General features: G+C 46.5%; 1 protein-coding gene across 1 annotated transcript in view; it reads left to right on the top strand.

Moving 5' to 3' along the window:
• The window catches only part of Polr1c (RNA polymerase I and III subunit C), a 43,680-nt gene extending 23,027 nt beyond the window's left edge, over window positions 1–20,653 (top strand). The window contains exons 8-11 of the mRNA XM_077681204.1: window positions 2,791–2,857; window positions 4,773–4,895; window positions 11,140–11,256; window positions 20,435–20,653. Of these exons, the coding sequence (XP_077537330.1) occupies window positions 2,791–2,857; window positions 4,773–4,895; window positions 11,140–11,256; window positions 20,435–20,556 (429 nt within the window). The 3' untranslated portion in view covers window positions 20,557–20,653. The remainder of the gene's footprint in view (window positions 1–2,790; window positions 2,858–4,772; window positions 4,896–11,139; window positions 11,257–20,434) is intronic.
• Window positions 20,654–22,289: the final 1,636 nt, after the last annotated feature.

Genomic DNA, 22,289 nt, shown 5'->3' with positions numbered 1-22,289 from the left:
GCCGCGGAGACCACCCGCACGATGCGGGTAGCTCCAGCGACCGATTCTAACCGCTCGCTGAAACGCAACTCAAGGGGCAAACGAGAGGGGTATGGAGAAAAAAAAGCGGATAACGTGGGCGAAATTTTCACTGTAAAACGTCATACACGCCGCTTACGAGAGCGCCCATCAAATATCCTTCGCGGCGGCCTTATCGTCTAGCCAGCCAGCATCCCCGAGCGCTTCGAAGCTCCCGCCGTAGGGTGCGCGCCTCCCCATTGGCGAAACCATGGCGAAACTGCTCAGGCTCCTCCCACCGCTGCGCGCAGCGCGAGTCACTTCCCGCCGCCGGCACGCAATCGCGGACGCCAGTGTGAAAAAAAAAAAAAAAAAAAAAACGCGCGTGCAAGGTTTATAAAGATTCACAAATGCTTGCTGGGACGACGAAACCCAACAAGCATGAGCGAACTCGAACGAAGTGCAAAGCGGCGGCTTGCGGCGGCGGCGGCAACGCCAGCGGCGAGTAGGCTTACCACCGCGGAGGATATTTGATGGACGCTTTCGTAAGCGGCGCGTGTCACGTTTTACAATGAAAATTTCGCCCACGTTATCCGCTTTTTTTCTCGCACGCCCCTCTCATATGCCCCTCGAGTTGCGTTTCAGCGAGAGGTTAGAAGCGGTCGCTGGAGCTACCCGCATCGTGCGGGTGGTCTCCGCGGCTGCGTCAGCGCGCCTGTGGCTTGCGGGGCGCGTTTTGCGTTTTTGCCGGGAGAAAACGCTGCGTGCGGTTCACGCTGATGCCGATTAAGCAGTAGACGATTAAGCTCCGACAGAAACAGTGCGCCAGCCGTGTATGCACGCCACGCAGTTTGTAGGCAAGGGACTTAATCAAAGACTCCGTGGCTGGCTGCATCCGCGGCATTGGGCGACCCGTGTCGCCGTTCGCGTTTTATTGGGACCCCATTTCGGCGCTTGCGTCTCCCAAAATCTACTTCTACAACTTAAATATCGTGCCTCGTTCTCCATGAAACTTCGTTACATTGAAATTCCGGCAAACGGGACTTCGTTACACAGAGGGTGAAAATACATGGTGTGCATACACTTGAAGTTACAAAAAATTCCGTGGTTCGTTACATCGAGGGTTTCGTTACATCGAGGTTTAACTGTACTTCTAAAAACGCTGCAGAAACGCGAAGGATCAAAACACGAAGAGATATATGATATATGTTGCACCATGTGTCTTTCTGCTTCCACGCTTTGCAATCTTTGCAAAAACAGGAAGCAACAAAAAATTTTAATGTTACGAAGGGACAAAAAAGAGCGTGGTCCAGCGTACAAAAATTTATTTTCTCGCGCTGCGATGTTCAGCACACTGAGGAAACAGAATATTACCGCGTAGCCAAGAACGACGCATAGCTTTTCTGAATGCAGAAAGCTAGCGAGCTCCTGCTCTACAAAAGACTGGAATGAAACACAAACGTCGAAGAAGCAGTCCGCAGTGTGACGTGAACAGATGAACGTCGATAAAGTGAGTTGTACGGCGTGTGCTATGCATGCATTACTCTCAGAACGTTATTAATTTCAAATCCATGGAAATAGGATCGGGAACATTGTCGAAGAAACAAAAATCAAGTTAGCAACAAGGTGACACTCTTTCCATATCAAACAATATTGCCCGACGGGATGTACAACAAACGGGCGCTCCGGTTGAAACGCCAGATAAGAAACCGGAATCGGCCACGCGCGGTTACAAAACAAACAAAGTGAACCCTAAGGGATAATTCACGGAAATATGAAAAGGAAAAGCACAAGGACATCTCAAAGCTTTTTTACACGAGAGCCTGAGCACAAGGTAATACAAGTTTGCAAACAGGTAATGAACACCGCTACAACCTGACTGTTATGAGAAAAATCCGGCTTTAAGTTATCCTTGCACAGTTCTAGGTCCACGATGTTCTCAAAAGGGTACATTGCTTTTTTCATTCTCACACACAGTGCATTTCTCACGCAGCTCCCCGTCGCTCGGTCAACAGAACAAGGAAACTTTTTCTGTGGTATCGTTGTACAAGGAACGACATCCCGGGACGCAACACATGTTCGGCATCGTCGTTGCACTACTTCAGTCGCATCACAAGAGCGCGAGATGCATGTTACATTTTTTTCCCGTACAAAACAAACACAACTTGCTGCGGCTCCGCCGTTCGAGCCAGCGCAATGCTGCCCGAGTGACCTCAGCGAGAGGGCGGCGCCACCGCGCGGCGGCCAAACGCAGCATATGAAGCTCTCCCATTGAGTTAAGGAGCAGTTTCGTGACCAGTAAAGCATTGAAGGACTCTGGCCATATGGAGCTTTAGTTCATGAAACACCAGCAGTTGGTGTGGATCGAATGGGTGAAGCACGGCTTCACTCTTGTTGAAACCAAGGTTTTTGTTTTGTGTGAGCAAAAATAATTGCCTGTTCCCGTGATAATCTTGTTATTGTTGTGAATGAGGTTTTGTATATTTAAATACCACCAGCTGACGGGCTAAAGCAGAACAAAGTTTTATGCTAAGAAGGAGGAAAGTAACAACAGAGTAAAACGTGTGCCAATTTTTTGTTGATGAATTTTCAAGATGAAACACCTTTCATCATTTATTTATCATTTATTTTTTTAGTTTGTTTCTTAGAAGTCAGTAAGTGGGCTGCTAGAAACACAGCTAATCAAGCCATTGCGATGCGGGAAGAGAAAGAGTAACTTGGTACAGGTACTCTCTGTAAAAATAAATGAACTGTACACTGTCTATTTCTCCCTCCCCTCTACCTTGCATTCAGGAAATCGACCTGAAGCTGCACTGCATGAAGGGCACAGGCCAAGTCCACGCAAAGTTTTCACCCGTCGGTAAGTCGTGTCAGCCACGTTTTGTCAATGTTTCCAGTTCCAGTTTCATGGCGAGTGCCCTTTTTTTCCCAGCACAGGTTTCGTAGCTGTGACCGCATCTCGATATGGCAACCTGTTTCGAATGCCCGTTCCACTTTTATGTGTGAAGCACATCTTAGTTCGTGAACCTGAGCGAGTGGTTCGTGCTTGTTGCAATTTACTTTTACCGTTGGTTCTCGTCATAAGAGGCATGGATGTAAGAGACAATCGGGTATGAGAGACACTATTCACCCACATGGATGGCCACCCTATCTTTCCCATTAAGTTGACCTCTTTTATAACAGACATCGGATGTAGAAGACAGTTGGTTATAAGGGACAAGTTATCCTTGAATTTTGGTCAACGATCTTGCTTGTAACAGACATTCTAACTTCAGATCTAGTGCCACCAGTCACTAACTGCAGTTGTGTCTGTTGTGGAAACAAAGGGGACGTCAGACGCCTGCAGTCGCTATTTATTATAACTTAGCAAACACACAGTGGTTCAGTCAGCTATGAAACGATGCCGAGAAGCCCCGCCAATGGAAATGCAACATACAGAAGTGGCCAAAGCTTACCACCATGCATACAAGCGCGACTGCACATGTGGGCTCCACAGAGCTCCCATTCAAGAAGCATCATAAATGTTGAGTCCCACAAGAGTGATGAATAGCCAGAGCACACAGCGGAAGAAGCTGCGCGCTCTGGCTATTCATCATGCTTGTGGGACTCAACATATATGATTCTTCATCTTCTGCAGACAGTAAAAGAAGAGAGAAAGCTTGTAGATGCTGTTGTAAAAAAAACAGTGCAAATGCAGTCATGGAGTAAGCAACGATTCAGAAGTATTTCATAAATTCTGGGGGCCAAACATAAATTAGAATGAACCTTTAGCAACATGCTGTAGCATTCTCTTGAGCTTATTTTAGGCTTAGCGTGCGCACGCTCAACTACAGGTTGATCAGTTAGCGAAAACATGGTTCCCTGCCTATATATGACAGACAGAAACTGCTCGCCAGTATGTGTCTTGTATAAAGGGGTTGAACTGTACTTCAATCGCGGAGGCATTTTGCATAACATGGTGCATTCTTCCCAATTATGACCACTTCCACTCACGAGCAACCCTTTGCTGTAGTGCTTTAAACAGAAAAGTTTTCCGCGTTTGATGTCAAGAGCAGGTCTGACATCAAAACAGAGGTAGCAGTGCACAACTCTTCCTCAAGTTGGATGGATGTTCCATGTTGTGAATATTGCAGGCATTCAAAGCAACAAAGGGACTCTTATTTTAGTGATTTCGTGTGCAACGGAACTATCTCTCCCTGGAATCATCTCTTTGCGTTGATACACACTTTTTTTTTCCCCAGTGTAGGCCATACAGGTGTAATGTCTGTGCTGCAATCAGTTTTTTGCATAAATGAAAATGTATGCACGTCCAAAAGCAGGTTGTCACATATCATTTATCTTCTAGTATCAGAAGCCAAGTCTTAGTTTGTTACGGTTGAGCAACAAGAAACTGGTGGTAGTTCTGCTTATATCGTGTGGTTTTTTACACCGCTCTTAAATTTGATATCCCCCCTTTGTCTCCCAATACAATAGCTACAAAAACTGGATTTTTAATCCTCGAAAATGTGCCATCTAGTAATGTACTCGTAATGACAAAGTAAAACTCTTGTCTGGGACGAAATTTCTTGACAGTGCGGAATTGGGCTAAAGTGATAAAACTCAGCAGCAATCTTTTATACCGACTAAGAATGTCCCGATCTAGCCACGACAGAAGTCACGACAGTTTAGTAGTCACGAGAGTGTAGAAGTCTGACAGAAGTGCTGTAGTCACGACAGAAGTCACGTGATGGTAGTAGTTGCAGTAGTCACGTTTCTTACTGCTCTCGACGGCGCAGCCACTGCCTCGTACCGTCTTCTGCCGGAGATCCGACTCCTGCGTCCGGTGATGGACGAACAGGCGGAACGCCTCCAGACCTGCTTCTCCGACGGTGTCATCGAGCTGGACGAAACAGAGGACGGTGAGTAGTTTCCTCTCGCAGTCTGTTGTGGTGAGGACTCGCAGTGTAGGTATGAAGTCACGGGGATGGATTCGGGGCCATGGCAGCTATTTTTTATGACGCAAGAGATTTCGGGGCACCTTGAAAGGTGTCGGGGGATCTAAGTTTATCCGTTGCCACCTGCTGCATACTTTTTTTATTGTCAGAGTGTAAGACTATGATGAGAACGTTTCTTGACTTTGCCCTGCTGAGCACTGCCGGTTTACTTTAAGTCGACAAAAATTTTTTGTTTCCAGCTATACAGTGTAGACCGCTTATAACATATGTCGCGGGAGCCGTAAAAATCCGCACTATAAGCGGTACCGCACTATAACCAAAACATGCGCGAATCCAACCACATTGCCACCAAACTCCCAAATCATCCTTTATTTATCATCCCTCAAACGCACGGCACTTAAAAGCAAAGGCCTGGTCTGTATATCGTATTTTTTTATTTTCATCAGCCGCTCTGCAGGGTCACTGCAAGCGCGGTGTTACCAACAGCGAGCACGGCTTTAACTTCCGTTGTGTTTGTGTTTCGGAGGATCGTGGCTGCGTTTTTAGCGTCTGTGAACAGATGCCGCGGAACGTGATAAGAACGCCAGCAGGACTTTTTTTTTTTTTTTTTTTTTTAACCCCATCTTGTGTTCACGATGCCGAAGGCGGCTGCTTATCAGCGCAGCGTACTGGAGGGCGGCTTCGTGCGGCTCGCTTGTTCGGAAAGGGAAGGAGCGGTGGCTTATCTGCGCAATGTTCTAAAGCGTGAACTGCATGGAGCGATTGCAGTGCACGCATGGAACATGCGGTGCACGCCGCAGGCGCGGCGACGCCGGCTGTGACACCGGCCCGGTTACAACTGGCGTGGTGTGCGGCGCATTGAGAGGCAGCAACATGGCGTCGGCCCTGGCCGCGAAGTGGTGCAGGCAGCTCCAGCGACCGCTTCTAACTGCTTGCTGAAATGCCGCACGAAGCGCAAGCGAGGGTGCTCATGCAAGAAAAGAGCTGCTAACATCGGCGAAAAGAGGAATATAAACTGCCATTCACGTTGCTTGTGAAAGCGCCCATCAAAAAAACACCGCGGTGGTAGGCCTAAACATCTCTGACGCGGCCAGCCGGCTTGTCGGAGCTTTTCGGATCTCCCGCCATTAGGTGCGTGTCTCCCCATTGGTGCAAGTCGTCAGGCTCCTCCCATTGCCATGCACTGCCACGCGAAGAAGCCACCGCGAGCGCAAAATCGTCGACACGAGCGTGAAAAAAAACGCATGCGCAACGCCGTTTTCGCCTGAATCGTGCGAAAACGGGCCATGCGGTTAATGGTTAATAGAAACAACTTGCCGCGCGTGGACGGGAATGGGGGTTGCTATCTTCCAAGGTGCGTCAAGGTCATTTGTGGTTATCACGTACGCGTGAACTAAAGGGTGCCTATTCTTTTGTTGTGTTTCGAAGTTAGAGGAGAGCAAGGGGTGCGCACTGCGTCAGATGGCCGCTTTCATCCCTGTTTTTTTCTTTTGCTACCATAAAACGATGTCCCAGCTGTGCCGGTCGATCAGCAGCCCCGCCAGAAAACCGCACTGTAAACAGTATTGTGCTTCGGCCAACCGCATCCTAAGCGGTATGCTTATGCATTGAGTTCTATGGGAGGTGAACCGGTGGCCACAAAAACCCGTGTTATATCCAGGCCCGCACTATAAGCGGTTACGTTATAAATGGTCTACACTGTATAAGACGAGGGGTGACTTCTGTGCGGATTTTTTTGGAAAAAAACTTGACCTATATACCGGTTTATACGGTACCTTGGCGCGTCTTGTCTCTATCGAAGCGCTTTGGTTGTTGCTGTCTTCTTTTTTGCCCTCAGGGTTTTCACTTTGTTCTCCTCTGGGCACTTTTTTTTTATCGTGTTTTGCAAAACCTGCCACTGCTATGCTCGCTGATAGTTTGCGTGCTCCGTGACACCGGTCCAGTCTCCAGAATCGTTTAGGAGCCTCCCTGGATTCTGGGCCCCTCTGCCAATTTCACATTGCAACTTCAAATCTTCTCGTAAACAAACCCAAGTTTCTGTGGCAATAATTTCTTCCACATTTCAAGAAAGAGAAGAAGAAGAACAGAGAAGTTGAGATTGCTCCTCAGGTTTACCTAGTCGTAGGGTTGGCATCTTTGGGTTTGGGTAGGCAAAATAATGGAGTGCTTTCAGTTCACTTTTTTTAATGAACATTGGTTGTACCCTGCCACCGTAACTTTTCAACCGTTTTATCTCTGCCTCGAACTCTCGGCTACTTCGGCACCGATGAGGACACATCGCAGATTCAGTCACCTGAATTTCAGCCCGCCTGGTTGCTTGACAGGATTAATGCATTGCAGGAGTTGTATTGCCCAATCATTGAATAGCTGAGGAATACGGGGCTAGTTTCCATTACTATGCCGATAGGGAGGGGGGCGTTGTGCGTTTAGTTCCCAGTCATAGGTGCCACATTCGTGGTGAAAGTGGAATATGAAAATGCTTCCTTGTGCAAAATTACAACTCGAGGGAGGGGGCAGAGTTCCAGTGCGTACCTTTAATAGCACCATTACAAAGTTGTAAATTGTTTTGATTGGCTAATTGAAGAAAAAATTTTTAGAGCAGACTGCATTGAAAAATTGGGCCCATCTCCCCGCGAGGGGGACTCGAGTAAATGCGTCGCATAGGGGGTGGGTGTATTGCGTTAACGTTTAGTGTTTGGGGAGTTGGTGGTAGCGAATGCGTTGTATCAGCAGCTTCTTGACGTAGTTTGAACGAGTAAAGGATATAAGGCGCGTTCGTAGCCTCCCATTCTGTGTCGGCTTTGTGGCGCAGTGGGTAGAGCACCATGTACATTGCGTTCCGCCCGCAGGGTCGATGGGTTGAAACCAGGCGCCGGATGGTATTTTTTTTATATAGTGTAGGGGGAGGGGTGCGGACTACGACTACGGACGTCAACGCGGGTGACATCGTGAGTTACTGAAATGCTCTGCATTTAAAAAGTGATCTCACGAGTTACCGGGTCCTTAATTTGGCAGAAAACCTACACTGGGTGTGACTACCACCACATCACTTGAAAGGAGTGTGTGATCAGGGGAGGCATACAATGCGCGAGTCACACAGCCTGAAAGACACGGAATACTGCGGAGCCCCTACAATGGAATTTTCAATGGACCGTGCGAAGTGTCGTGTGATGGCTAAATGCTGCCCTAACACTTGCACGGCAGGCGGGCCAAGAACGTATCCACATTACTCTGCTTAGCAGGTTCTCGCGTAAGTTAGTTACAAACCCCTAGATAGAGTCTCAAGTTTCTAAAATTTTGGCACCCCTCTCCTACTCGACGTCTGTGCTAGCCGCCAGCCCTGTGCGTTGCACGTGCGAGATAAGCTGGGAAGGCAGGTAACATGGCCGACAAGCAATACAAGAGGGCAAAAGGCAACACTGTGGCCAAAGTCGCAGGGAAGTTATACAGGGGAGGGCAAGCAGGTAAGGAAAGCGGGAGTTCACTCATCACCATGGGGTATTCTGTATCGCGTTTGTCAGTTTGGCTCGATGGGAGGTTCAAATTTGCGGTCCGGGGGCTGCCTGGACTCCCCCACTGGACTGGCGTAGGGGAGGAGGATTCTGTGTGTGCATAAGTAGTTACGTCTTTTCCAATAAATCTAGTTGTATGTCAGCGCTTGTCCTGTTCACTTTTTTCTTATTTGTGTCCCTGTTAGTTTGCGCTGTTCCCCAAGATGCTTTGACTTCTCACAGTTTGCCCGTTGGCGCCTGTTGCCGCATGGGGCGGTCGAAGTTTAGCTCCCGCCCACCAGTACCCACTTGCTTGCTTGAGGTTGCTCAACAAGTGCTTGTTGCACATCAACGGGGTTACGATGCGCAAACGGGGTTACGAAACGGGGTTTTGTAACCCCGTTTCGTAACCCCGTTTGCACCAAAGGGGGGTTACGAAACAAAGGTTGGGACGGCAAGGCGAAACGGTGTCAAAGGTGGGAAAAGTGGAGGTTTACCCCCCCCCCCCCCACCGTTTATCATACGAAGCAGACCACATGCACCCGGGCGTTGCGTAATGCGGGTTCCTCGTGCATTGTTTGTGTGGGGAGTTTGCCGGGACCGGAGTGATCCGTCGTAAAAAGCGGGTGATCGTAAGACCGGGGGACATACAATCGGGGTTCCATTGTATCACTACGGAAGTTCGTCTGCCCTGGAAAAGGTATGCTGGATGCTGTGAGAAGGGCTTAATTATCAAATTCTTTGCTGTTTAATCATTTACAGATAACAAAAATTGAATGCCAGTCGAATCAAATATGCATGCATACGAATAATTTTGCTTACAAGGCATTGGAGAGAAACAACAAGAGGGAATTCTTTAATGTGACGGAAGAGGTCGGCCCTGCATAATACTGAGCTTCCTACTTGAGACGGTTGGTTAACATGTGATGAGCATTAAATGCTAATGTGAATACAGAGCATCGAAAGATATATTGGAGATAGTATTATTTGAAACCCATGTACAGCTTTCGTGGTATCTCGGCTCTTCTTGCCACCGTGCTTAAGGGGGCAGTTGGGTCTTTGGGGCCGAAAAACGGTCAAAAAAAGCGTTTTCTCAAAAATGGAATTTTTGGCCTCCACGGCCATTTTTCTCACAGTCTGTAAATTTCCTCATCAAAAGGCATCATATTTTGTTGTTATTATATTATAATAGCATTTTAAAGTGCACTCTACAGCTCAGTTAGCACAGAATTCGATGGTGAAACGGCACTTTTCTTGCAATGCAAAGCTAGCATTTCATCCTCAGATATCTTGGCACCCAGAGCAGGTACAAATTTAATTCTTTTTGCTTCTGATACCAAAATGTGTGGAGAATACAATATAGGAAACAAATTTTTTAAATGGAGGCTTTGGAAAATTATTATTGTGTTCAATTGGCACCACCTGCGAGCCATTTCTGGCAGAGTGCGGGAGAAGCGAAGTTCCCTGTGTTGTAAAACGACCAAAAATAGTTAAATCAAAAAAAGTTCTTCCTATGTTGTATTCTTTAGTCATTTGTCTGCCTAGCCACGTGGTAATTGCCATTCTGAATGGAGTGGTTATTTTGTAACTGCGTCCCAAAATAATGGCAATTAATCATTAATTAACTCAAAATATAATCAGCTTACAAAAAATCTAATAGGAGATTTGAAATCAGCACAAAAAACTCTATAACGCAGTGCAGTTTCATTAAAATTGGTTGGTAAATAAAAAATATAGCTCTAAGGCCAGTCTGCCCCCTTAACTGATTTCTTGCGGCTGTAGTGTTTGACAACTTACAGTCTGTGATGCACAAGCAGAATAATGTTGGGGGCATGATTTACCTGGTGGGAGTTTTATCATCTTGAAAGGAAATGAAAGGCGAACCAGTCTCTTCGGCTTACTGTACATTTTAACGTATAATCTGCACCAGTTATAATTTTGATGGTAAAAATGAAGTGCAGGCGACATGCCAATTTTTCAACTCTGCAGGCTTACTGCAATGTGTGCCGTGATGCATGTGTTGTCACTGCCGTCATTTTGTTCTTACTGCCGGCTTACTGCCGGCGTACTGTAGAAAGCAAAAAAAAAGAAAGTGAAGTTTTGTTGTTCAGTCTGCGACCTGACGTTATTTCATCTTTATCGCGAGTACGCTTGCCGTTCGAGGTTCATGTGTTGCTATGCAGCGGCAGCATTGCAGAAGATCAGATTATGGAGGTCTCTTGGGACATCGAGCAAGAGGGGAGCCTTTTATAACCTAGCAGTTGTTTAAATGTTATCAGTTTGGTGTACGTGCCTCGTTACATACAATATCGGTTTTGGGTGCATTGGTTTTTTGATTGGAAGAGAGTGGCTATCTGTGTGCTGTACGTGCGGTTAAAAAAAGAAAGCTTGCCGACGACTCGTACATTCATCTGAGTAAACACAACATACTATCTCAGTGTTTTCTTTTTGCGAAGACTGAAAGGGTGCATTTGTGGAGGAGATGTTCAGGGATATTTCTTGGTTTTCTCCCTGAGCACAACAGAGAGTTTTGTGTTGTTGTGCGCAGATGCGGGCTACATGCGCGAAAATACGGCACATGCGTTGCTCTGTATCTTAGCCGCATGTTTTGCTCCTGGTGGCTGGGGCCCACCAATTTCTTTTTCCTTTTCGTTGTTTTTCGAGCTGCGAGAAATGTTTCCTGATCCCTCCTCTTCCCCCCATGTGTGTTGGCGCAGGTCACAAGGTGGCGAGGGTGGCCAATGCCAGGGCGGACATGTGCAGCCGCAACGTGTTCCGCTTTGACGACCTCAAGGATGCCGTGGAGCTGACGCGGGTCAAGAACCACTTCATCTGTGAGGGCACACACTTTCGTTTCTCCCCCTGTCCCCTCCACTGACCATCTTTTCCTGGGCATTTCTCTTCACATTGCATTTGCTCTTCCTTGTGCGAAGCCATTGTGAGCTTTTTTTGTACGCAGTGGCACTGGCCGATACTGGGGCAGTTAGTGAGTGTCTACACTTGTGACAGCGATGTTGCTCATGGCTAGTGCACAAAGTAAAAATGCTTGTGTGTGAGGTACAGTTTTTCCGGTCGATTCTCATCTCCAGTAACCTGCTGCAGTGTTCTGATAATGTTGTGAGCGCTCAAACTGCCCATAGGTTTTAGCATTTTTATTACTATCGTGGTCATCATCAGCCCATTAAGTCTTTCGTGACCGTGAAAAAATGGCCGATTTTGAGTGCTTCCACGGAACATTTTTTTCTCTTGAGCTACTCGACACATTTAGCATTTCTATGGCTGAAATTGTAGCCTATAGATTGCTGTTTCAAACACCTAATAGCAGTGTTGTGGGACATGTAATTAGTGACAGTTTCAAATAAACAGAAAAAAATGTGCAAAAAAGCACACCCGCAGTACATATAGGCGATTGTACTGAACCTAAAAATTATTTTAGGAATTCTTAGATCTACAAGTTGTTTTTAAAAATCCTAAGCTACCATTAAATATGTAGATCAACCCTGTGCACCAAATTTTGGATTTTTGTGGGCCCACCAACCTAACGGCCCCGACGGCTGTGGCACTACGCGAAGCAACTCGAGAGTAAGCTGGTCTCTCTAAAATAGGCATCCAAGCATACCTGGTTGTGTTCTGACACAAAATCATTATCACTTCAGTGATAAAAAAGCAAGAAAAAACATCCACCACTCTTGAGAAGCGGCGCGCGGCGCTCTGCAGCGCTAATCTGATATGAGCGCTATGTTATCTTAAAGGTGATAACGCGATACGGTGCGGCGCATTTTGGCAAAACATCCCAGCCGCACGTTGTCCAGACCCTACGCAGGAAAGTAAAACCACAGTAATCAGATAGGAAGCAAGTTTTATTTATAAATACAGCCGGAAGTCAAAAACGAACCTTGCCTATCGGCACCTGTCAAAGCCTGAGGCCGTTGCATGGGAGCGTCTTCATCAGAACTAAAATCTGACGAATCCGCATTGTTGCTGGAGTTATTGCTGCTGCTGCTGGGGTAAAAAAAAAAAAAACAGCAGCAGCAGTAGTGGACAAAGAGCTGTCTGCCTTTGTGCATTGCGCAGTCAGACAGGATGCCATTTTTGCCCAACTTACCTTTACCTTGGGTTTAAATTTCACTCCTGACGCCGCCTACGTTCGCCAAATAAAAACAAACAGTAATCAAATGGGGAAAAAATGAGTTGCCAATAAAACACCAGGTGGGGTTAGTTGTCTGCAAAGCGTCGTTTTCGCCTTTCGTGGGAGGTTTGAAAAGCATCGTTCACCCGTGAACGATGGCCTATGATTGCAGTCCCGAAAGTGCTGCGTCAAACTGTACCAAACAGTGCAAAGGCGAGAACGGTGCTGCTGCTGCTGCATGTTGCACAAAAATAGTGTTTCAGAAAGCAGAGGAAAAAACATGACCTTGAAGAAGGACTTGCGCGATGAGGCAAATCGTTCAGAATGGCAGCGAGTTGTCTGATTTTAAAAAAAAAGGAGGAGGGCTTGCCATGTTTACCTAACTTTGCGCACTTTTTCCCCCGAAATTATGCCCTAAAACTGCATGCGCATTAGAACCAAGTACCAGCCGAAACAGCGCTAATGTTTGCTTGTCACTATCAATGTAGCAGTGCAACCATGAGGACACATTTGTGCAAGGAAAGCGTCAAAAATTGTGTGGCCAGCAGCAACACTGAAATAACAAGAAAAATATCTGTGACACTTTTATCTCGTTGTGCTGAACAAAGGCACCTACTGCCTGCAGCGTATATGGACGCATGCACACACGCAAAAAAAAAAAAAAAGGAAAAAAAGAAGGGAAGAACGTGAGAGGCAATTGTACCCTCGGAAGGGGGGGGGGGGAGCTGTGCTTTTAAATGCAGAGCATTTCAGTAACTCACGATGTCACCCACGTTGACGTCCGTAGGCGTCCGTAGTCGTAGTCCGCACCCCTCCCCCTACACTATATAAAAAAAAATACCATCCGGCGCCTGGTTTCGATCCCTCGACTCTGCGGGCGGAACGCAATGTACATGGTGCTCTACCCACTGCGCCACAAAGCCGACACAGAATGGAAGGCTATGAACACGCCTTATATCCTTGACTCATTCAAATTACTGCTGACGAGCGCTCTCTCGTCAGCAGTTGCCACAAGTGCAACAACATTAACGTAACGCAAACTACTTAACGTCGTGCGCCCCCGGAAATGCTCTGCATTTCATCGTGCCCCTCGCGAGGGGGATGTTTCACTGCGTTGCCATGCGAACAGTTTGCCAGTATAGTTTCCGCCCGCTCTGGTCGGTGTCGCCACGGTTCAAACCACGGCAGGGGAGCTGCGCGGGTGTTCGTTGATCGGCGTGCGTTCCGGCGTGGTGGTTTTCTAAGATGGTCATGCCACGTTCAAGGTTTTTTCAAGGTAGTACAAAGGTTGTGTGCATCCTCGCGTTCCGTCTGGCCTTTCAAATACTTCTTGTGCAGAAAAAAGAAGCACTAGCAGATAGCAGGCACCATTCTTCAGGTAACGAATCCAAGATAGCAAGCCCATGCTTTCCAAACTTTGCCGTGACGAAGGAAGAAGAGCGAGATCACGTATGTGGTATCGTGCAGTGGGCGATCTTCTACAGAAAGTTGCCGCTCTGTGACAGCTTCTCGCTGAGCATTTTATTACATTTTTTCTGTTTTCACGACCTGAGTTTCAAAGAGTGGGGGCCCCATGGGTAATTTGAGATAAAATTTGCAGCGACTGGAGGGGGTTGGGAGTCATCCTAACATGATAATAAATGCAGTTCTTTCACACCTAAACAGCGTGCCGTGTGAAGAGCACTTCTGTGCTTTTTTTTTATTCTTCTTCTTTTTTCTGGTCACGAAAATCAAGTGCATGTTACCATCAAGGCCACGTTATAGATTAGGCCCGTTACAACGAACCCTCTGAATCCGGGGGAAAAAAAAAAGTTGGCTGTATCTGAAGTGTGCAGTATCCGAACGAAGGTGGCGGGAAGGGGGGGTGTATAATTGTAAAGTGGGAACTTTGACCAGTATTGTTTATAAATGCTGCATGCAGTTCATACTTTTGTACACAGGGGCAGCATCATCCCTGCCCAGGATTCAGGCTTGGTAACAGAACCACCTAACACTCTTTTTGAAGCTTTTTGGCACCGCCACTTGGAAAACGCTCACCACATGCGGCCGAATGCATAGAAACACATGCTAATTTGAGCAAATAAAGCCAGCATATAACTGGGAGCACTCACCAACCAGCTATAAAAATCATTCGTGGCGAGCTGAATCAGCCAGGCACTTTTCAATCCCTTTGTGACGAAGCAGGTTTACCAGAAACTGTTTGTCGAACAATTCAGATCGCTGTCTTACGTTCCTCCAAGGCAGCTTCCGCATTTTAATGATCTAAGTCTGGTCTGTAAAACGGCTGATACGAAATAATCTGATGAAGGGCAGCTGTGAAATTGAAAGTTGAAGCAGTTTGCACGCGATGGATGGGAACCATCCCCTGTTTGAGGCATTTCTCACCATTTTCATCAAACGCAACGGGAACGATGCACACGTGGCAATAGTAAATGCTGAACTTCACCGAACCTGAATTCTTTATTACATAAAACAACTGTGACTAGGGCCATCTCGACCTTTGGGTGTGCCGCTTTGTGTATTCGATAGCGCTGTTCTTCAATCTCACTGGAGTCGCATCTGTCGGCAGCGGCCTAGTTCTTGACTGTCTAGCGGACCGTCTGCTCAGACAGGCCTGTACTTGTGACGATGTCAGCCTGTTCTTCTCCATGTTTGACAGCGTGAATTATGCTTAGTTTATCCAACTGTGAAATCAGCTACCCTGCCGCTCATGCCGCTGGTCGCACAAGTAAATGGCTACCGGCACTGGCTTGGCTTGGCTTCACCGACCACACGTTCTACACCGACAGTGTTGCCAGACATATTTGTTTCCTCGCCAAAATAAACAAAAACAGCTACAAGATGCAGGCACTGCGGAAGTCGGCTATTAACATTCAGTCAAAACAGTTTTCGCCTCAAAATTTAGTCGGTTTTAGCCGATAGTCTGCTATGGCCAGGTCTGTTACGAGCGAAGTGGGCTGCACTTAAAATGTGAGGGGACTAAACAAACTAACAAAAATGGTCTGTTGTAACCAGAGGTCTGTTGTTGCCGGATCCGCTGTAACGAGCATAGTTTGTATTCGAGTGGTATGTGCAGTGCAACATTTTATATGCATAACCTCGGCCTACTGCCAAGTCTGGGTTTTCTCACTACGTTCCCCCCCAGGGTTTGTCATCACTTCCAATGAGTTGTATTCGTTGGGACATATATATCGGTCGATCATGTCGTGTGGATCTAAACGATTTTCGTCCAACGTTATCGCATCTTTTGGTACATTTTTTGCCCAAGTTTACGCCACTTGCTTTGCCGCTCAAATATCGCTTTCACCGGCCTGTGAAAAGTGAGAGTATCAGTAAATAAAATGTGCAAAAGGCTGTTATTTCCAGGTAGAATGAGTGCTGCTATCTCTCCTCTTGACGTTTTGTAATAGTGTTGCGTGCATGTGTTTATCTGCTAGGTCAAAGGTCACCGGTAAGATGACCTGCGTGGCGCTCATCTAACCTTCACGCTGATTGCAGTTGAAGCACGTGATTTTTTTTTTTTTCTACGATGTAGTTCCCTCAATGGTTGCTTTCTTAACTGCATTAGTATTAGTCTCTGAAGTTGACAGCCATAGGGTTTAATTGGTTTTGTTGGGTTCCGCAACTGTCGAACCTGTGCTTTTTCAAAGTTCTATGCTCTATTAAAATTAGCGTTCAGATAATTCTAGAGTTCGGGTATAATAAATTGGACAGTTGTGCTACTTTTATTTTGCATAGCAGTGCCTGAATGTGAAAAGCTCTGGAGGGCTATAAATTATGCTTGTGTCCCCAGAAGTGGTGGTTAGAGTCCCGTGTGCCTTGACTCACAACATAGGGCTTTGTTTAACGCTAGCCAAAAAAAGAAGGTAAGACGTGATATGGATACGACCGGCGCTAATTCCCAACGATCTCTTTCGAATCATTTGCAAACTTGCAAGTACTACGGCAGATGTGCAAAGCTTGTAATCAATCACTCGATCACTTCTCAGAAACAGCACTCGTTTTTGTGCAAAGGGGACTTGCTAACTCATTGTGGTCCATTCTTGATGCACGATACTTTGGTCATTCTTCAGGCTGATTGGTTAATTAATCAGTTGCTGTGTAATCATCACGGTTCTTAGGTCACAAATGGGCAAGAGAATAAAGCATCTTACTGCCGCAAGAGTAGGAACAATGTGCCTGGGAATGAGTGTTTTGTTTTGTTGCCATAAACTCTACGTCTTCGCATGTCTGCTGTTGTAAAGCATCTAGGTTGTCCATGTAATGTAGTTTGGATGTCAATGCCTCTCCTGTCACTTTCGTGTCCTTGTCTGTTCGTGTTCTAGTTCCCTTTAAACAGCTCCCTTTACTTTTTAAGTGAACTGTGTGAAACACGCCAATGTTGGTACTTTTTCCCCACTGATTGCAAATGTATTATTTTTTGAGTCGGGCGATGTTTTCCCAAAATAATTAGAGATAATTAGTGATTTTTCGAGGAACAATAGACAGGACAGTGTTGGTCATAAAACTGTAATCTTTACATTTTCCAATGCTATGAACCCTGGTGAATAGAATAAGAGAATTGGTTTCTTGATGCACCGCTTGGAACTAATTTTACAGCTCATTGAACTTTGGTGGCATGAGTAGCAAGGAACCATTTTGAGTGCCCATTTCGAACACCAAAGTTTAAGCAGTTTGTGCAGTATAATTTATAGCAGCTGCTCTTCAGATTCGGCTCCAGTCTGTTTTCACACCCAAGTGACATATTGGCACCTTTTTGGTATATGATCCAAACAGCATTTTTTTTTTGTTCTTCTGCTCCAAATACTGCTCCTAGATTTTGTATTATTGTATGCCTGCTGCACGATGAAGGTCTCTCCCACAAACTTCTAACCACTGTTATCCTGTGCTGTCCCAATCCATTCTGTGTTCTCAAAATTTTCTTATCTCATCCTTCTTTTGAGTTATCTGTTTTCTCCCCAACTTCGAGCCCTGTCTAGCAACAGCCACACTCTAACCCTACTGGTCCACGAGTTGCCAGTTCTCCGAAAAACACGCCAAACTTAAAGGCACAGACAACCGATTTTTGTCGAGCATTTATTCTCAATCCCAAATGAAAGGGCATCACTTCAAGCACCTTGATGAGAAACGGTATTGCTGATAACGCCCTAGAACGTCTTAAATCGAAGTTTTTAAATCTACGAGCCGGATTCGTCCTAAAACTAACGTTGGCAACCATGACATAGAGTAGCTCGGCAACATACTTTTGTCTGTATGCGCAATGAAAAAACAAATTTTAAAACGTGTCCCCAGCCATAAAAGTTTGAATCGCAGGCTTTCCTGTTCCTTTATGTGTTTTTTTTAATGCAACGGTCTATTTTGCATGAATGCGCCATCTGTTGGGATAGACGATAGGTAGAATCTGGCTTCACATTGTGGTGGTGGGAAGTTCGATTCTCCCCGGGCGCCACAGTTCTTTTTTTTTTTTTTTTTTTTTAAGCGGCTGTTGGCGTATTTGGAAGCTGGAATCAAATATTTTGTCAGAACAAATGCCCCTGACTCAGGCAGAATCGCCAAAGCTCCTTCACTGGGACTGCTTACTGAACGCTGCCGTTGATTCTGGGCATTGAGGCTCAGTTAGCCTCACTGAGAGCCACCCAGCGACGGCGGGCGGCGTGTCTTTAAAAATTTCAAAATAATGTTTAGAAATGCATATACAATTTAACCTTGCACAAATACTTCTGTTAAAAGGTTTTCAATACGTAAATAAACGTAAATAAAGCAGCTACAGCAGCTGCTAGGTTTGCAGGTCACGTGACAGGGACACATATTGTAGTGTCAAGTTTCGACACTATGAACCGCCACCCTTCCGATTTCAGGAAGTTTGCTGGCAAATTAAAATTATTTCTGCCAATTTGCTTAGAAATTGCTTGTGGTTGCTGGTCTATATAAAATGCTGGCTTTCATATGAGCTAGAGAACATATACGCGAAAAAAATCGGTTGTCTGTCCCTTTAAATTAGGCATCTATGGCTTTTATAAGTACCTGGTACTTTTCCAACTATGGAATTTTTGGAGGAAAAACTGTGCAAATCAAGAGAAAAGCGATACCTAAAAAATGTTTTTTACTTTTCCAACTATGGAATTTTTGGAGGAAAAACTGTGCAAATCAAGAGAAAAGTGATGCCTAAAAAATGTTTTTTTGGGCAATTTCTTTGTACCAAAGACCCATGTGCCCCCTTAATTACTCCGCTTCTTTCTCTCAACTTGAGCAGGGATGTATTTCGTCCCAGCTGGGTCCCTAGTCCAACATGCTCATTCCTCCCGCACCCCAAGGATGTAGCTGTCTCAGTGTTAGCGCGGATATCTGTGACCTGACGTGCCGCTGAAATTGCTTTTAAACATAAGCTCTACGGGATAAGCGTCTGTGATTAGGTTTCAAAATTTTCGGACACATTTGGAGTGTTGTCTGCAGCCTCAAAACTGTGCGTGTGCGCTTTGGAAATAGGTGTCATGAATTGATTATTTTTGGGCGTCCAAACAAAATGTGTTTTGTAAACGTTGTGGTAAAACCACAGTAAATACAAATAGTAGTATTACTGGTAGTAGTAGGAGTCATAATGACAGTAATGGATTGCTGGGAGTGGGATATCGGTGCGAAGACAAAACCAGTGGAAAGGAGGAAGCTTTCGTTTTAGGGCTGAAGGCATGCAGGAAGATGCTGGCACACGTACGTGAAGCTTGGCTTCATATTGTGGTCCCATGTCACGGCATGAAGACTTGAAGCGAATTCACGATACTAAGAAATCCAAGATGCAATTTACTAAGTGTGTGAAAAGAATTTTATCGCAGTTTAAAAGGGGATGGTGTGGAACAGTGTCATGATGGTGGATAATGGCAGTTGTGAAGAAGATGGTGATGTTGTTGCTGCAATGAAATTGAGCAAAGTGTGTGTGTTTGTGTCTGTGCTTTCAGCGTGAACATGTGAAAGCTTGTGGCAGCTGGGTAGGTGTATATAATACTCATCCGTGTGTTGGCTCATGCCAGGTTTCCCGAATTTTTCGGGAGACTCCCGAATTTGCATGGTTTTGTACGATTGTACGACCGAAACAAAAATCTCCCGAAAACGCACCCGTCTGTGGCTTAATCCTTTTTTCAGTATGGCCACAATGCGTCGGGGGTGTACCTGACAATCCAACCCAACACCAGTTCGCATCGTTATCAGTGAAGTGCTTAAAAAGCCTAGTCGGCCATGCGCAGACGGTGAACCTGTTCGTGCCATTGTTAGTTTACTGTTTAAAGAAACGCAGCGCCGTCGCCGCTTTCATTTATGCACGAGCACAGCCGTTCTGAAGATTTAGCAAGTCTCCAGTGGTGTAGCTTGTTGTTGGTTCAGACGAAAGAACAAAACAGTTCAGTTCCAGCTGTTTTGTATTGCACTTGCACTACTATTTCCAGGACTTTCTGAAAAGGGCGGCGTTAGCAACGTCGGACATTTAAGTGGTGTAGCTTGTTGGTAGTTTGGGCGAAGAAACAGTTCATTTCCTGATAAGTTGCAAGTAAATAAAAAAATGATGTGTGTAAAGTTGCCCATTCTGTTGTTGCCACTACCCCCCCCTTTCCCCCGGTAAGATCTCCCTAATGCCATCCCGGCAAACGTGGCAGGTACGCATGCCTGACAAGGCCTTTTGGAAGTGTCTCTGAGAAGGCACTTTTGCCAACACTGGCCGTGGGAAGGCTTACCTGTTATCTGTCAAGATAGTCTACCTTCTTTGAAGTTCTTTCGGGTAAAAGCATTATAACTAGCATGGGACTTCTCTACTCGGCTGCGAGCTATGCCCAAAGAAGTTCCAGTGGAATACGACAATGACACTGAAATGTGCATGTTTTTTCCCCTGTTTGCAGTCTCGGTGGAATCCACGGGTGCCTACACACCAGACCTGCTTGTCAAGGAGTCCATCAAGGTGCTCATGTCCAAGTGCAAGATGTTCCTCCGCGAGCTGAAGAACGTCAAGACGCAGGAGTGAGCGTGTCGGCGAGATCCACTCTTGAATGCAGCTGTACAGTCATGATGAGTTCGGGCCTTTGAGGCTCGACTCTAAAATAAACTGCATGTATACCTTGTGGCTGTGGGATGAGTGTTTGCCGTGCTTTGATAAGTTGTAATTACAGGGCTCGGGCAGGAATCTAAACCATTTGTATTGGGGTAAACGTCAAACGGTTTTATGAGCTGGTAGCCGAATTGTCTTTTTTTTTTTTCACGGATTTCAGGCGGACTCTCCTGATTGCATTGATGTGAAAATTACTTCTTGACCCATGGGCTTAAGAACCATCGTGCAGGAATTGAACAAAGTTCACAAATGCAAAAAAGTGATCTGAACAGCCGAGTTTCCTTATTTTGGAAATACAGTGGAATCTCGGTCATACGAATCTCAAGGGACGGCAAAAATATTCGTATCACCCGAAAATTCGTATCACCAGAAAACGAGAAAAAATGGAACAGTGCCGCGCATGTGACAGGCGGCGGCAACATGGCGTCGGCTCTTGCCGTGAAGAGGTGCAAGTAGCTTCAGCGACCGCTTGTAACCTTTTGTTAAAACGCAGCTTAAGGTGTAAACTAAATTGCTCATGCGGGAAAGAGCTCACAAAGTGGGAGAAAACTGCGCTATAAAATATCATCCGCGCCAAATATCCGCGGCGGAGGTGGCCCAGCCAGTTGCTGCGAGCGCTTCGAAATTGCCGCCTTGAGGCACACGTCTCCCCATTGGTGCAAGTCATGAGGCTCTTCCCACTGCCGTTCGCGGCAACGTTGGCGGGTTGGCGGCAACCGAGGCTGAGGGAGTACGGCCGGGCTAGGGCGGCGGCGCAGCGCTGTGTCGATACCAACGCGCGCACGCCGCCGCTCTAGCTCGGCCGTGGGCAGAAGTAGTAAATCGTCAACGCGGGAGTAAAAAGAACGCATGCTCACCCTCGCCCCCGCGACAGATGCTACCTCGCTCGGAAAATGACGCCCGACGTGCCCGACGCGCGCGGCAGCGGGAGGAGGAGGCAGTTTGAAAACGCAGCCGGAGATGTTTAGGCTTAACACCCCAGCAGATATTGAATGGGCGCTTTCACTAGCGGCGGGGATGATGTTTTTATAGTAGCGTTTTCACCCACATTATAAGCTCCTTTACCGCTAAAGCAACTTCGCACAGAACAGGGAGCGATATTTAGAGAGCGCTTAGAAGTGGTTGCTCGAGCTCCCGACACCACTTCGCGGCCGAAACCGCCGCCATGTTGCCGGCCGCGGTGCGTGCAGGTGGTTACGCGGCAGGGTCAGTGCGCCTGAGGCGTGCGCGGCGCGTTTTCGCGAGCAGAAAACGCTCCATGCGATTCACGCTCAATGCTTTTGTGCCCGCGCGCAACCTAGGCCGCACGACCACACCAACACTCCCGCCTCCCGTCCAGGCCGCAGTCGTCTGCTCGCGGCTCGCGTGTTCGTATCACCCGCACCGGAGTGGTAAATGCGTTCGGATCATCCGAATTTTTTTACATTGCATACAATGCATTTTCGCCGGGGAATTTTAAAAATTCGTATCACAACGAAATTCGTATCAACCGAATTCGTATCACCGAGATTCCACTGTAGGTATATCGCTTCTGTACCGAAACAAAGTCTCGCTTGCTAGACAGCAATTGCTCTCTGTGGCAAACTAGCTAAGCTGCGCCTCATTTCCTGTTCTTTTTTGTTTGAGTACAGAAGAAATATATTGCTGAA

The sequence above is a fragment of the Haemaphysalis longicornis genome, unplaced genomic scaffold, assembly GCF_048455015.1.
Source record: "Haemaphysalis longicornis isolate Haplotype H1 unplaced genomic scaffold, Haemaphysalis longicornis Haplotype H1 scaffold_8, whole genome shotgun sequence".
Lineage (NCBI taxonomy): Eukaryota > Metazoa > Arthropoda > Arachnida > Ixodida > Ixodidae > Haemaphysalis > Haemaphysalis longicornis.
Note: the sequence above shows the minus strand (reverse complement) of the source record. Positions and strands in the feature narration are given on the sequence as shown.